We start from the raw sequence: 17,793 nt of genomic DNA, 5'->3' as shown, positions 1-17,793 counted from the left end.
GTGGCCGTTCTGCCTCCCAGTTCAGCTTTAGGTAGCAAATTTTACCATGTGGGTTTTTTGTTACACCTACCTTTCTGGGTGCCAAACCCCGATCAATGGCAGACATGAAATGCTTCCAAACACATGGTGAAGGGGAGGGGGGTTGTTCCATTGGCAATTGCTCCTCGTGCCCCTCTGAGCGGGCTAGGTTCTGGCTTGTGGTTCCCGGTAGGCAAGAACTTCATCAACTGATGCCATGGTCTAATACATACATATCAGCCCGGTAAGCTGTAGGGAGCTGTTATCTTGAGGTTATCTTGAGATGATTTCAGGGCTTAGTGTCCCCGTGGCCCGCTCCTCGAACAAGCCTCCTTTTTGTTATACACCCCCAGGAAGCTGTCTAACTCCCAGGTACCTACCCGCCAAACACACACCGAAACTACGACGTTGGTACAACGTTCGAACAAGTTTTAACACCTCCTAACAAGTTATCACAACCAATATAGCAAGTTGTAACAACGTTCTAATAAGTCATAAACACATTAAGCCAAGATGTAACAACCTTATTACAAGTTGTAACAAGCAGAAAATAGAGACAGTTTCGGTTTGTGTTTTCAGGGTATTTACTGCTAGGTAACAGGGCCATCAGGGTGAGAGAAACACTGCCCATTTGTTTCCACCTCCACCGGGGATCGAACCCGGAACGTCAGGACTACAAATCTGAAGCCCTGTCCACTCAGCTGTCAGGCCCATGAAAGGCTGTAGGGGCTACCCACAGAAAACAAGTTAAAAACCATTCTGACACATTGAGATTATACAGTGGTACCTCGGGTTTATGAATGCCCCTCTTTACAAACTTTTTGGGTTACGAGCCTGATTTCTTCGGAAAATTTGAATCGGGTTACAAACTTTACCTCGGGATACGAGTTTGTTGATATGCGTATGGTCTACCTAGCACGTGGTGGCACGGCGATTGCGCCTCAGTTTCCCAGTGCCTTCCACCTGAATTCTTTGCAAGGATTTACAGTTTTTTTTTATTTTTGGCTATTTGAACATAAAAGTTGTTATATATCTCACCATGGGTTCCAAGAAAGCCAGTGGTAAGATTCAAGGCAAGAAAACACAAGTGAGAATGACCATTGAGAAAAAATAAGATCATTCGTAAACATAAAAATGGTACACGTGTTGTTGAACTAGCTAGGCAGTATAATAAATCTTCAGGGGGGAAGGAGAAGGCAGTAGAGGATGTCCCTTCCTCATTAATTAAGAAAATGTGTGCAGTATGGGAAGAACTGCAAAGTTTTGCTGAAAAGAATCACCCAGATAAATCACCCAGCCGTTGCATTGATCTTATTAATGACAATGTGATGTCTCACTACAAACAAGTGTTGCAAAGAAGGGAAAAACAATCTTCAATGGAACGATTTCTAGTGAGAAAATCAAGCAGAGAGCCAGAAGCAGGTCCTAGTGGTATGCAGGCAAAACGTGCCAGAGTGTGCACCCCAGAGAAGTCCTCACTGCCTGATATTATAATGGAAGGGGATTCCCCTTCCAAACAGTAACACCTCCCCCCCTCATCACCGTCTTCCATATGCCAACAGGAGTCATCAGTAAAGGGAAGTAATAACTTGCACATACTTTTGTAGTGAAAATTTGGGTGAATTATGTATAAATTTACTTTAAAGTTCATTTTTTGGGGAGTCAGGAACGGATTAATTCATTTCCCATTATTATGGAGAAATTCGATTCGGTTTACGAATTTTTGGGTTACGAACCATCTCCAGGAACGGATTAAATTCATAAACTGAGGTAACCCTGTATATGGGAAATTATCTTTGTGGCAACTTCTGCCCCACAGCAGGGCTGAAGTAGACTGCATCAACTGCTGTGTTAACACTTTGAGGTTCCACAGACTGATTATCTCGTCATTTATTTTTCTACTGAATGTGTTCCAACGACGCAATACTGAGTCACTCATTAAAATATTTTTTAAAAATTTAAATTTTATCAGATCAATCTTGTAGTGGTTTTAAAATAAGCGCCTTTAGATTGCACACAATTTGATACCAAAATCAAAGATATAACATGAAACTTGATGTCCAAACACTTGAAATATTATAAATAGGCCTATGGTCCGAATATTAAAATAATTGTTAAAATTCTATTTATTGTCCTATTATCTTGGGACTAGTTTTAAAATGCGCGCCGTTTTATTGCGAACAATTTGATACCAAAATGAAAGATGTAACACAAATATTTATGTCAGAACACTGGAAAGATATAAATAAATTTGTGATGATGAGCGTCCAGAATTAAAATATTTGTTAAAAATCCAGTTATTGTTCTATTATTCTGGGACTAGTTTTAAAATACTCGCCTTTTTATTGCGAACAATTTGATACCAAAATGAGCGACCTAGCACGAAATTTGATGTTATCAAATTGAACGAGTTGAACATTAGGTTGCAATGTACAAAATGGTGCTCGTTCACGGGTAACTTTAGGCTTTTCTGCGGGGAGGCACTCCAGCCTTTTGTACATTTTATTCTTACACATCTGTAGGGAATTTAATTGCGAACACAATGATACCAAAACGAGCGACGTAGCACGAGAATTAAGGTAAAAAAATGGAAGGAGAATGCACATGTTACTGATTTTGTGCGTTTTTGCCGACTTTACGCTTTGCTGTTGGGAGTCACGCTAGGCTTTTGGACATTATATTTATACACAGCTGTAGAGAATTTAATTGCGAACACAATGATACCAAAACGAGCGACGTAGCGCGAGAATTAAGGTGAGAAAACTGGAATGAGTATACACATTTGGGTGTCACCGCGCGCTTACCCGCACGGAGGGGCCACGATCCCCCAGTCAACCGCGAGTTTCTACGGAGCGCGAAAGTGTTAACACCTGTATACTGTATTGCCAGACTTTCTTCCCCCATTATGGCCAAAGTATGTCACATACAGTATTTTTTTGTTTCCCATAATCAGGGAATGCATTTAAACAATAAAAGAAAAAAATTTGGGCACGAATAATTTTTTACACACACCACGGGGTTGTCATATTATATTAATGCACAGTACATGGGTTAAAGAACAGGTTGAAATAAAAGACTGGGCCAGCACAGCCTGATGACATGCAAGACAGGCTAAGCAAAAAGCTGCCACAACCCCTAAAGGACAAAGGTGAGCAATTTGGGCAGAACCACTGAAGCTAAAACCACAGGCAGCAAGGAAGTCACAAGGGGGACAGATGCCAGAACATTCAGGCCATCACAGAACCAATTCAAGAACAGCTCAACAGTTCAGATGTGCAAAATGACCGCTAATTGAGTAAAAGCTCTATGACCCTCTGCGGTAAGGGCTCTTAAGAACACAGGCGGCTGAACATGGGGTTGCCACTTGCCCATGTCCTTGGGAAACACTGGAGTAAACAAGCAGTTCAATCATCAATCAGCAGAAAAGAAGCACTACCCAAGAACACCTAAAAGGCAAAACTCAGTTCCTGCCATGCAAGCATTTGGATTCGACAGAAACCTTGCCAAGCACCCAAGAAAAGTAAAGGATTATCAACCAGCCAGGATGAATTGGGGACCTCATACCAAGCCAAAAGGCAGAAGCAGACCAGAACTCAAAGGTATGTAGGTCCATAAGGAAAGCAAGGCACTGATCCCACAAGAGGAACTGAAAAATGTCCACCTGTACTGAGGAAAGTGAAAGGCGGGACAACAAAAACCTTATAATAAAACAGTTCTGCAAAACTGTATGGCACACCAAAGTGCACCTAGAGGGAAAGCAGCTGAGTAATTGAGCTCACACATATTAGAGGATTAGGGAAGTCTTCCCCCTGGAGCAAAACCCATCATCAGATGGAATCAAAAGTTCTGGAGCCGTTAAAAGGCACCCACCTGCCAAACACACGATGAAACTACAACGTTGCTACAATGTTCGAACAACTTGTAACATCTTCTAACAAGTTGTAACAAGTATCTAGCAAGTTGTAACACGTATCTAGCAAGTTGTAACACATATCTAGCAAATTGTAACAAGTATCTAGCAAGTTTAACAACTTTCTAACACAAAAACTGTATAACACGATGTAACAGCTTTGTAATAAGTTGTAATAAGGTAACAATTGGGACCATTACAGTGTGTGTTTGCAGGGCAGGGACCCTTCTCAGATTCTTCCACAGCCCTGGGGATCTGTGGAGGAGACCATGGAGCAGTCACATTTCATGCCCAATGCATGAGATAGAAAGGCATTGTCCCTATGGAGAAGGTTCAGAGCAAGATAATTGTTGTGAAGATGAAGGCTTTGTATCTTTGGCAGGAAGAAATGGCTCAACAGTTTCCAGTCAGACAAACCACACCAGCAAGGAAATGATGGGGGGGCAAATTTAAACCAAGTGGAATATACAATCCCCTCAAAATCCAAGTTCCTAAACATCCCAGGGAAGAACTTCAAGGCACCCAATTGAAAACACCACAAACGTGCGAGAAACGAGCTCACAAACCAGCGGTTGCCTGACCACCAAAAGAGATAAGAGAGCATGAAGTTGGCTTCGCTGTCAGGAACAGGTTTTTAGGGTCCATAGTATCACCTATGGAGGGGTCAGCAAGGACTCTCAAACTTCAGCTTTACAAAGCAGCAGGAATGGTCAACCTCATCAACGCCTACGCACCAACACCTTACTCAGCATGATACAATCATAAGAACATAAGAATAAGGGTAACTGCAGAAGGCCTAATGGCCTCATACGAGGCAGCTCCCATTTATAACCACCCAATCCCACTCATATACATGTCCAACCCACCCTGAAACAATCAAGGGACCCCACCTCAACCATGCCATGTGGCAATTGGTTTCACAAATCAACAAATCTGTTACCGAACCATTATTTACCCAGGTCTTTCTGAAATCTAAACTTATCCAGTTAAAGCAATGCTGCAGATCCACAGGGAGCTTACCCTGGCCTGAAGGCAATTAACCAAGCAGGACACCGAGGCACTATGGATGGGCATCAAAATAATCAATAATCAATGCAGCCTGTAGGATAAACTCGTCTATGGTGTCTGCGGCATGCTGTATGAACAGGTACATGTACCCCACCACATCCCACAAAAAGAACAGAATGCCCCAACCACAGGGTTTCGCAGAGGAGTCGATGAAATGCCCACAACCCTAAGCGGGGCTCTTCATCCCTGAGTGGCCAGGCCACTGGCTTAAACTCCCAAACCCACCAGAGAAGCCAGTCTATCAGTGCAGGGGCAATGCCAGATGAACACCTAGTGAAGGGTTACTCTAAACACAGTTTAGACCAAGTCCACATCATAAGTGCTGCTGGTAAACAAATGCTTGCAAGGCAAGCACTAAAGAACAGCAAAGATACAAAGGAAAACTGCCCCCACAGAAGAAAGTCCAAAGGATAGCTTGTACTTATTTCTTAAATGTGGGACTCGCTGCAGCTTTGGGCAACTCATTAAGGTCAGAGCAATCTGACATCAAAATCGGGACTGTCCCATAGCTGACTGCAAGTCGGAGCTCTCAGGGGCCAGATTCACGAACGCACTCACTTACGAACCTGTACACCTTTTTTCAATCTTTGGCGACTTTGTTTACAATTATTAAATAGTTAATGAACTCCGAAGCATCAGGAGGCTGTTTATAACAATAACAATAGCAGCTGATTGGGAAGTTTTCATGCTTGTAAACTGTTTAATAAATGTAACCAAAGCTGTCAAAGATTGAGGAAAGATGTACATGTTTGTAAGTACGTACTTGCATAACTGCTACGTGAATCTGGGTCCAGGACATCATCTGTTTATGGCTTTGTACACTAAGGAGTTCTAAGTTTTGTTTTGAGTGAAACCTTGGGATTTAAGTGAAAAATATGTAGTCAGTTGGGTGTTCTGGAGCTTCATTTAGGCAACCCTTACAGATAATCATATTGCTTCACTTACTTTCTCAATGCATTCTCGGTGTGGGTGATTGTAATGAATCCCTAGATATCTCTGCCTCTGGGGGTGATGGGGAGTGGGGGATGGTGGGGTGGGGGGGGGGGGGGGGGAGGAAAGAAGCAGGTTCTAAGGTCTCATCTCGGTGAGCCAACAGAAATCCTATAACTAATTTGACTCGATATGAGAAGTTATCTAGGAGAGTGCTTCAGGAATCTAACAGGGGCTTACCCAGAGAAACAACATTAAAAATGTCCAATATACATAAACACATGAGACAGTAACTTCAATATCAACATGCCACAATGTACAACTGACAAGAGACACTTTTTCATTATTAAGGTAATTAAAATTAACCCATGGAATTAGCTAAACATTGAATCTATTATCAAGACAATGCTTCAGCTCAAAATATAGCTGGAAAAAAATCTCTAGCAATTACAGGGGGACCTTCAATGTGACACAGGCTCCCTGTACCTGTCAAGGCCACTAGAAATAGTCAAACGGCAGAAAAAATAAAGAAACTACACAATAAAATTCTAAGAAAAACATACCTTTTGCAGGTTATCCAGACCAAAATCAGGAAGACTAGACCATGCATCATGGGAAAGGTTCAAGGTTCTCAAAATCTTATTAACTTCAGGTTTGACCAAAAAACCTGGCAGGAAACCATTTGCTGGAGGTGTCAAATTGATTGACTGGATCTTCTGTGGTATTTTTCTGCTCTTTGCCAGGGAATACAGAGTCCTGTTACAAACCAGCTTGCCACGGCGCAGAGAGAGTCTTCCTTCATGATGCTCGGTCTCTTTTAAATATAAATATTCTGCAGTGATGAATTTGAGGAAAGTATCTCCAAGAACTTCCAATCTTTCCAGATCCATATTGTCATGAGCGGCACAAAGTGTGAGAGCTTGAACAATTACAAATGGATGGATATAGTCACTCTTCCTTTTCACTAGTAATGCAGACAAATTTTTTTCATGGTCTCTTATTCTTGCAATTATTTCTTCAGTCCAATTAAAATTTATTTCTGGATACTCTGAATCCTGTGTATGATAATTTGGGGCATTCATGGTAACATTCAGTTGATGGGCCAAGTTTAAACTATTCAGACGATGAAGAATTGACGGGATACACATGATCTGCCACCAGAGAGAGGCTTTCAGAGGCAGTACGACACAATGTTCAGGAATGTACCTGGCAGGTTCACGTCCAGTCTTCTGATCACTCTTCTTACAAGTGTCTGGCAGCTTTTTCAAGTAGTTGAGTTCTCTTGGTAGGTGCTTTGCAGCTATTAAAGGCTGTTGAAGATTGGTGGTCCTCTTACCAAATTTTTTTAACACATATTGTTCATAAGAAGCATATGATTGCTTTGGGTCAGGAAATGCAATTTGTGGATTTATATCATTAAATATTTTAGTAACATAGAACAGGTCAGTATTTTGTATATACACTGGGTAAATTACAGCATCCTCAAAAGTAGATCTCTCAAACTGGAAACTTCCTGTTTGTGATCTAAACATATTGGGCAATCTTAGAGATGTCAATGGGAATATCTGATTTAGAACATCTAAGTCAATTGTGCCAGTTTTTCCTATTGGCACAATAAATACTCCTGAGCTTTTAGAATCAAAGACAAATAGTGAGGTATTGATGTGCAATAGTGTCTCAAAAACTAGCTTATGGAAATGTTCAATTTTACTCATCAGCTCAGAACTTTGTTCTACAAGTTCCTTAACAAATTTCACCTTGACTTCCACTTCCCCCCATTTAGAAAAGTAGAGTGGGAATGGACAACGAATCAATTCTTTTTTACAAATCAATCCCATCGTTACATCACTCTTGGAGGAATCAATTACTAAATTAGTATGGGGTGTGCCCTTTGGCTGAATGATAATTGAATACAACTTGTAGTGTCCTTCATGGAAATGGGTAAATGCCTCGCACACCTCCTTATCATAGACTTGACGCCGCTTCTTTGTACCAGGCTCAGGTTCCCCCTCCTTTACTCCTTCAGGTGGAACTTCCACCAGACCATCTAGTATACTATCATCTAATACCTCTGTTGGCCGTAAAAACTCATCCAATTCTCCCATTGCATGCAACATTTTACAAAGATACAGTGCAGCACTTTTTTTGGCAAGGTCTTTGTTCTCCATACAATCCCCAGATATTTTAGACTTCAGGCATGAATTAATTGGAAGCTGTATCTCTGCCACAAATCCATCATCTGTGTATTTGTAACTAACTTCTGGTGTCAATACTGTAAACTTATCCTGAGGAAGAGTACCACAATACACATTAATAAGTGGCATAGCAGAATTTAAAGTGACTTTGGGTCCACTTGGTCCGTATGGCTCATAAGGAACAATATGTTCATCTAGAGAAAATATACGACTTGTCTTCTCATCTGTAGGTAATTGACGATTTCGGCAGAATTTTGACAAGGATATATCTATTTCTCTATACACTTCTAATGTCTCCAGCAAGTCTTTCAGTTCTTTCTCCTCCACCATGAGTAAATACCTTGATGGATGTGCACGTGCTCTCCCCTTCGACTGTATATATGCCCGATAATTCACTGGCTTGTCGAAGCGTATAACTACATTACACTTTCTAATATCCACACCTTCCTCCAAGACACTAGTTGACACTATGAAATTGCAACTCCCATTACGAAACTTGCTTAAGCTTTCCTTCTGCTTGGAAAGTTCTAATTGAGCCAAACGAATGTCAGCACCCAAGCGGGTATTTGAACCAACAACATACAACGGCTTTACAAAAGCAAGATCATTAGACATTTTAGCAGCTTCCAACAGTAAATCATACAGGATCTTGGCAGTGTTTCTCCTCTCAACAAAGATCAATCCATATACCTCTCTGTTACATGCACGAAATATTGAGAATAGCTTTTTTACCTTCTTGGTAACATGACTAAGAGGGTTCATGGCAGATTCCGCTTTAATACAAAAATTATATATTTGTTCCAACCTCCTGCTCAGTAAACTCATCAAATCCCGAACTGCTGGTACATCATCCATTTTTTCAATATCATCAAAATGGTTCATCTCATACTTGATTGCCCGAGCCACACACCAATCGCCAAGGGTACACATAATGTACTTGATATTCTCTATTTTCTTGTTCACCAATTTTCTATATCTAACTTCTATATCATCTAGTTCCTTTACATCTTCTATAATTCCTTGCAACTGCGCAAAGATTATATCTTTGTACTCGGAACTTTCATCAGATTCATAACAAATAATTTTTTCCTTGGGGCTAGTACTGTACTTATTAACTTCTGCTTGATTTGTAGTTGTCACTAATGCACAATCCATTGTGGCTTCCAGTTCCTTCATCATGCCCAACACATTTTTTTTTTTGCATTTTCGATGAATGACACAAGCTGTAAGCCCAAGAATTCTAGGACATTCCTGTGGATTTATTTTCTTTAGAGTCTCGTACTGCCTCATAATTTCTCGCATAGGGTGCTTCCCTGTGGCATGATGACATTCATCCATAATAAGCAGATTTACTGATGACAGTGGCAACCTGGCATGAAGAATAAGATCAAGAAAGATCTGAGCAATAACCACCAAAACTTCCTTCTTTGCCAGCTCCTCCAACCACTGTAAAAGAAAAACAAATTATGGCAAAAAATAAAAAACCAGCGTTGAATGTAATGAAACACCATTTTCTGGGTGAAACCCAGAGGCATCCCAGAGCTAACCGGGCTGATATGAATGCATTACACTCTGGCATCAGTCAATGCGCATGGAGTTTTAGGCCTACCGGGGAACAAGAGCCAAGACGTGGCCTCCTCAGAGAAGCACGAGGAGCAATGGCCTATAGAAACCCCCGTGTGGTTGGAAGTATCCTATGTCTGCGATTGACCAGGTTAGGCACTCAGAAAGGTAAGCGCCCTAAAACAAACCCCTATTCTGGTTAAAACATTGCTACTGAAAGCCAAACTAGTGGACAGAACTCCCCAAATAAAAACAAGCATGACGTTACCACTTCACCGCGCCGCTGTCTGTGCAGCTCCTCCCTCGATGGGAGTTGTAAGGGGGAGCCCCAGACACCCGTGCCAGCTATCCACACCCCAGTTCTCAGTTTGGATATAAAAAAATACACGAAACACTGCCGACCGGAGGGAGGGAAGGGTTGTCGGGGAGGTTATCTTGAGATGATTTCGGGGCTTTTTAGTGTCCCCGCGGCCCGGTCCTCGACCAGGCCTCCACCCCCAGGAAGTAGCCCGTGACAGCTGACTAACTCCCAGGTACCTGTTTTACTGCTTGGTAACAGGGGCATAGGGTGAAAGAAACTCTGCCCAATGTTTCTCGCCTGCGCCTGGGATCGAACCCAGGACCATAGGATCACAAGTCCAGCGTGCTGTCCGACCGGTTCCCGGGAGCCTCCGGTCTCACCCAGAAAATAGAGTTTCAATACATTCAACGCTGGTTTTCTGGGGGAAGCCCCTTTGGCTCCCCGGAGCTACTTAGTAAAAGACAAAACCAGAAGGACTTACCCAGGAGGCAGTCGGCACTCACTCCTCAACTCTAAGTCGAGACAACTGGCTGCAACTGCTGACCCAACGCAACAAAGGTCCAACTAGCCACACGAACACTGACAAGGTAGCGATCAGCAGGACCCTGTTCGACCTCCAAAAACCCCGTGCCCGAATGTCAGCCCAAGACATGTTACCAAAGACGGCAGCCAAAGCAGCAAACTCACAAACGTCGTGGGCACGAGGATAGACCGCAGGCTGCCTGGACCGAATAACCCTGCAGACGACTTGAGGGACCCGAACACTGGAACAGGGAAGAAGGGAAACCAGGTCAATCCAAAGCGTGTCCCCGGCCACCGAGGCCATGGCGTGCAGGTATCAGCAGAGCCGCAACCAAACAACACATGATGCACCCCCAGCCCAACCAACCAAGCAACAATGACCTAAAGACCCCTCCGGTAAGCAGTAGTTTCATTCTTCGCCAGAAAAGACGGTGATGGCCGGTGAGGGAGCCGGTCGGCCGAGCGGACAGCACGCTGGACTTGTGATCCTGTGGTCCTGGGTTCGATCCCAGGCGCCAGCAAGAAACATTGGGCAGAGTTTCTTTCACCCTATGCCCCTGTTACCTAGCAGTAAAATAGGTACCTGGGTGTTAGTTAGCTGTCACGGGCTGCTTCCTGGGGGGTGAAGGCCTGGTCGAGGACCGGGCCGCGGGGACACTAAAGCCCTGAAATCATCTCAAGATAACCCAGTAAGTGTCCCGCTTACTGTGACACTTACCAGTAGCTCAGGCAGGGTACTGCTAACCGGCACCCAAAGTTACCAACAAAACTGTTATAGTTGCCTCCCCCCCAGAGGTGTACACTCACGGGGGCCTAGCAGGGGGACCACCAAGATACTATAGGGAGAGACCAAAACTGAGAGGCAAACCCCCCCACCAGGCAGGAAAACAAAAACACGAAAACCTCCGCAAGAGGACAACGTACCCAGGCAGAACAGAGCCGGCCGCTATGAGAGGTTACAACTAGCTACACAGTACTCTGCGCCCCAAACATTGACGAAAACTACCCCCTACCAAGATGCAAACAGGGGTGAAGGAAACACCCCAACTGACTCCAAGGGCGGTCAATCACCGAGCGGCAAAAGGCCTTGCGGAGGTAGCCCCCAAAGGTGACTTGTTGAAGATGGCCGCAAGCCCCAAGGGCAGTACTAACTGGAACACTTAGGGAAGGTGATCCTAGGCACATGCAGCCTGAGAACTGGTGAATATACTCCTGGTTTGTGCACCACCAAGCACAGCACACACCACAAGGTACAGGACAGAAATCTGGAGCCAGAGTTGCACGACCTTGCCAGTCTCGCATCAGCCACAGAACTGGTGTGTAGATAGCCAGCATGAGGGTCTGGGGCACCCTCTTTCCCCACCCTGGGAGGGGGGAGCTGCACAGACAGCAGCACGGTGACATGGTGACTTCAATCGCGTTTGCTCATTTTCATTTGGGGAGTTCTGTCCACTAGTTCGACTTTCAGTAGCAATTTCTTAACCAGAATAGGATGTTTGTTTTGGAACGCTTACCTTTCTGGGTGCCTGACTTGGTCGATGGCAGACTTAGAATGGTTCCAAGCACATGAGGAGGTTTCTATAGACAATTGCTTCTCGTGCCTCATCTGACGGGGGCCAGGTTCTGGCTTGTGGTCCCCGGTAGGCCTAGAACTCCATTCACATTGACTGATGCCAAAGTCTCATATATCCATATCAGCCTGGATAGCTCCAGGGAGCCAAAGGGGCTCCCCCCAAAAAATCAATTTTCTGACCGCTTCTCATCATTTTTACATATAGTGTGCACAGCTGTCTGTTCTACAATCCCAAAAGAATGGATTTTTCATAAACCCTAAACATTTGGAGAATAAATTTTTTTGTCTAGATTTGGTGCATATTTCAAATGCTATATTGCCAATTTTTTTTTTTTTTACAGTAAATTATACTGAAAACCTATATTCTAAATCTATGAAAATGAAGATTGTGAATGCTATCATATGAAGATCATATGCTATTCTGAGAGCATAACACCAAATGAACAATTGGTGATATTTTATATTTTTGCAGCCGATTTCAAAATCTGAAGTTTTCAATATTCAATTTTAGAATTATTTTTTATTTTCTTGTTTTTCAAGTTATATTGGTGATCATTTAGACAAAGTTGGAGCATTTGCCAGTAGATTATGCACAACAAATTTGAAAGCATTTGAGCAAGTTCAAGAAACTGATATCCAAGTCCATACATACATACACGTATGTATTGCGCATTTAAACACTCTCGCGTCCTGATGACGGTCGCAACGTCAAAAAAACAAAACACACACGAGGCCCTGACTCAATGACGATTAATCAATTAATAAATTTTGAAAAATTCCATTTATTATCCGAATATTATGGGACTGGTTTTAAAATGTGCGCCATGATATTGCAAACAATTTGATACCAAAATAAATGACGTAGCTCAAAAATTAAGGCAAGAAAGCTGAAAAAGAGTATAAACATTTGAGTGTGGTTTGTGCGCTAACAGCCAATGCTTGGCCTACCCTGTGGTGTGCAGGGGGTTGCCCGTCAGGCATGCATAAGTGTTAAGGGTTAATCAGAATCAGTATCAAGAATTGGAAGAATCGAGCATTTTTAAGCAATCAGAATCGGTATCTTTATTATGATTTCTGATTCTTAAGACGATTCTAACATTTAATAATAAAAAAAAATTCAGATAACTAAAATTATTATGCAAGTGGATTGCCTTTTCAGTATAAAAAAAAAACTATTTTTGTTTTAAGTGAACTACTATTGTAATGTAATTTTATTTGAAAAAAGGATTAAAAATTATATTGTATTGTAAATTGTATACAATAGTGCAACTGTGATGAGTAATGCAATGTTTTCAGTGCTTCTTATTTTCTTGTGTTTTGTAGATTAAGGATTACTTTTTGAGTAAAACAAAATCAGCTACGTATGCTTTAATTGAGCTAGCGTTGCAATATTAACTTTATCTGAAATAAGATTATAAATTATATTTTATTGTATAGTACACAAAGTATGTACTGTATATCCACACATACAATGGAATGTTTTCACTTTTCGGGTTTCTTCTAGAAGATTAAGTTGGATTTACCATTGCTTTCTTTCTTAATTCAATCTGTTGTTAATACATTTACCCTAAACACAATGGTCTTGTATGATATGAAGATTACAGTATTCTACTGTACCTAAACAACAAAAAGGAATGCATTACAGCCATTACTCACCGAAGCATCAGTCCAATAATCCACACCTGTCGAGCCTTCATATTTGCCAACACTTAGTCCTGTGTGATTTTCTATTGCAAATGCTTGCTGATGGACCAGAGGAACAGTGTTCACAACAAATACTGTACGCTTGTTGCCCTTAATCAACGGTCCACGAATCTAGGGATTAAAAAGTATATTTTAAATACCCATATAAAAGGAGATGCTTGATTTTCAAATAAGTTTACAAATAGAAGTACTGTACAGTATTTAAAATTTATTTCGGCAGCATATCTGAAGGGGGTTTCAGAATTCTTCTACTCCTTAAGCCCTGCCTGGGGCCATGCTCTACTTGTGATAACTTAGTCCAACAAGCTGTTGCTTGGAGTGGCCTGCAGGCCCACATATCCACTACAACCTGGTTGGTCCAGCCCTTCTTGTAAAAGCTTATTTAAATGTTTCTTGAAGATATCTACCTTTGTTCTGGCAATATTTCAAAATGCTTGCTGGGAGGGAATTGAAGAGCCATGGACCCCCGATGTTCAGACACGACTCTCTGTCTTGCAAATAGTCTTGTAATTGTATCTTGTCGTATTTAGTCTTTTATCTCTTATATTCTTGTAGATTATGGCATTATTTTGTTATCTATACAACCACTTTGTCACAGCCCAATTAGTTAAGTGTAACATTAAGTGTATCAGCATAAGGTCCATAGCTGGTGGAAGCTGTATTATGTGTCACTCACAAACCTGCAACATTTCCCAACAATTCTGGGGTTGTCTTCAAATTAAGAAAGTGCATTAAAAGTAAACATCAAGGATGGGTTTAAAGGTCCTTTAAAGGTCCTTTAAATTAGCTTTATCTTGAAAGGTCAAAAGTAAAGAGCAACAATTATTGCCTATTGTCATGTCACTGTCACTGGATGAAATTCACATTCTCAGCTGAGTGTGTATTATACTGTCTATGCTCGGGTATTTGGATCATATGGGACCCCCAACCCCCATATTAGTGGGCTGGACATCCGAATTAGCAGAATTTCTTACCAGGAAAATAAAAAAAATGGACGGCCATTTTCACAAAGTTCAATCACTCTCACTTCATTAAAAACAAGTTAACTTATTTCTTCTTAGTACCTCCATGTCAATTGCTGCTGCTACCAGATGTGGTATTAGCAAAAAATTATGGGTATTAAATAAATCATGAAAGAAAATATTTAAGTAATGAAAGGTGGCCAAGATTTTCTGGCAATGTAGTACTAAGAAATGTATTAAAAGTTTGTGTCTCACTGACATTAAACACTGTACAAGATATCAGAACTAGGGCTTCCACAGACTGGCTGGCTGGGCTGTTTATCGGGCACACCTGGGCCCCTCCAAATTCCCTCCCATCAACACACGCAATTCTGCCCCCCACCCCCCTCTCCCCACTTCCACATGAATGGCATAAAGTCACCAGTGGAGTCCCACAGGGTTCTATACTCGAACCTATCCTGTTTCTGAAATAAGTAAATAATTTTCCAGAGAGTATAATACTCATTCCTCTCAATGTTTGCTGACAATACCAAAAATATGAATTGGATTAAGACAGAGGAGGACAGCAAGAGGCTACAAGATGACTTGGACAAACTAAAGGAATGGTCCAACAAATGGTTGTTACAGTTTAAGGGGGCGTCTGGTTGGCATCTGGGTCCAAAAATGCAAAAATGAAAACTCATTCGATTTCAATCAAACTTTTTTGACAAGTTCTATATGAAAAGTGTTTCATCTGGTCCAAGTTTCAGCATTGTAGCATAAATAGGAAGGGAGAAAAAAAATATTGAAGTAGTTGTGAAAATTATGCAAAAATGGTCAAAATCGATTATCAATCAAAAGTGTCAACTGAAATCATAACTACAACTCTTTGCTATCACAATAGCATATATTAAACAAATATTATTATTAGTTTAATTGGAAAAAAAATTTAAGGAAAAAAAAAAAAAGGATTTTTTTTTTCGTTTTTTTTTTTTTTTAAATATTTTTTTTTTTTCATTTTTTTGGGGGCGATTTGCATCAAACTTAAACACCTGACTGTACGTAAGCCTATCTGTAATGATGCCAATTTTGGAGAAAATTGGTTGATGTCAACCTCAGCCACAGATTTTAAAACCTTAGACTTTATTCATTTCTGTTTTTTTTTTCAATTGACACAAACGTTTACAAAACTCATTCTTTTTTTATTCAATTTACATGAAACTTACACAGTATATGTGGAGGGCATGTCTCTACATTGGGGGGCTTTCATTTTTCTCTAAGTTCATTTATTGATTTTATAATAGCAATAAACATGCCATATTTGCAAAAAAATTTTGAGGAACTTTGAACATTTGTATTAGGAAAACTAAAGACGTTTTGGAAATTCTAAATCCCCAAATCCTTTATTATATGCTAATGTGTCAGAAAAGTGTCACAGAATAATTTTATCTGAAACGTGTGTTCTGAAGTGTGGACTTGAAAATGTGTAAAAAACGTTCAAAAAAAAAAAAAAAAAAAAAAAAAAAAAAAAAAAAAAAAAAAAACTCCCTTTCTATTTACGCTGCAGTACTGAAACTTGGGACAATTTAAGCACTTTTCATATACAACTAGAAAAATAATATTGGTTGACATTGAACAACTTTCATTATAATAACCAGACGCCCCCTTAACCTGAGCAAATGTAAAGTAATGAAGATAGGTGTAGGGAACATGAGGCCAGATACAAGGTATCATTTGGGAGATAAAATTCTTCAAGAATTGGAATGAGAAAGACCTGGGAGTTGATATCATGCCAGACCTGTCCCCTGAAGCCCACATCAAAATGATCAGTGGCAAATGCCAGGTTGGCAAACATAAGAACAGCCTTTAGAAAATTGTGTAAGGAATCATTCAGAACCTTGTATAACCACATATACCAGACCAATCCTGGAGTATGCAGCTCCAACATGGAGTCCTTATCTACTCAAGCACAAAACCAAACTGGAGAAGGTTCAAAGGTATGCCACCAGACCAGTACCCAAGCTGAGGGATATGGGCTATGAGGAGAGACTACAGGAACTAAACCTCACGTTGCTGGAAGAGAGAAGAGTTAGGGATCACCACATACAAGATTCTCACAGTAATTGACAGGGGTAGATAAAGACAGTTTATTTAACACAGGGGATACATGCACAAGGGAGCACAGGTGGAAACTGAGTACCCAAATGAGCAACAGGGGTCATTGGTAAGAACTCTTTTTAGTGTCAGAGTAGTTAACGCATGGAATGCACTAGGAATTGACGATGTGATGACAGACACCATACACAGTTTCAAGTGTAGATATCTTAGAGCCCAATAGGCCCAGGAATCTGTCCACTTGTTGATTGACAGTTGAGAGTCGAGACCAAAGAGCCAAAGCTCAACGCGAGTGCCTCATCCCCCTCCCCCCCCTTACAAGGAGAGGTTAGAGGCATTAAATATGCCATATCTTCAAGATAGTAGAAAAAAGAAATGTTATGATCACTCCAGACAAAATAGTAATGGGAATCAACAAAATTGATAGGGAAAAATTCCTAAGACCTGAAACTTCAAGAACAAGATGTCAGAGATTTTAGCTGACCAAACAAAGCTGCCGAAGAAATATAATAAAATTCACTTTTGCAGAGTGGTAAATGGTTGGAACAAATTAAGTGAGAAGATGGAGAAGGCCAAAACCGTCAGTAGTTTCAAAGTGTTATATGACAGTACTGGAAAGATGGGACACCCTGAGTGTAGCTCTCATCCTGTAACTACACTTGGGTAATTACACATTTTGTAAAATATATGATAAAGAGCATAACAAAATTTATACTAAAACAGATGCAGAACTAGGAAACAGGAGTGGTTCAACAGAAATTGCAAGGGGCCAGAGACCGTAAGCAGAATGTGCAATTGAGCTGAGCATTCTACTTCAATTTATATTCCAAACATCTTTGTCCACAGGAAACTTGGCTGTTATGGAAAAAAGCAAACATAGTTCCAATCTACAAAAACAGTACAGTGGTAGAGAAGACCCTCTGAATTACTGACCAGTATCATTAACAAGCATG

General features: G+C 41.1%; 1 protein-coding gene across 5 annotated transcripts in view; it reads right to left on the bottom strand.

The window, feature by feature from the left end:
• Positions 1–17,793, bottom strand: part of LOC123775227 (endoribonuclease Dicer) — a 62,591-nt gene that overhangs the window by 25,771 nt on the left and 19,027 nt on the right. For all 5 annotated transcript variants that reach the window (XM_069321921.1, XM_045770220.2, XM_045770212.2 and 2 more), the window contains 2 exons: positions 13,737–13,895; positions 6,490–9,567 (listed from right to left, as the gene is read on the bottom strand). In XM_069321921.1, the coding sequence (XP_069178022.1) occupies positions 6,490–9,567; positions 13,737–13,895 (3,237 nt within the window). The remainder of the gene's footprint in view (positions 1–6,489; positions 9,568–13,736; positions 13,896–17,793) is intronic.

Source organism: Procambarus clarkii, chromosome 10 (assembly GCF_040958095.1).
Source record: "Procambarus clarkii isolate CNS0578487 chromosome 10, FALCON_Pclarkii_2.0, whole genome shotgun sequence".
Taxonomy (NCBI): domain Eukaryota; kingdom Metazoa; phylum Arthropoda; class Malacostraca; order Decapoda; family Cambaridae; genus Procambarus; species Procambarus clarkii.
The sequence above is the reverse complement of the archived record's forward strand: the minus strand, read 5'-3'. Positions and strand labels throughout refer to the sequence as shown.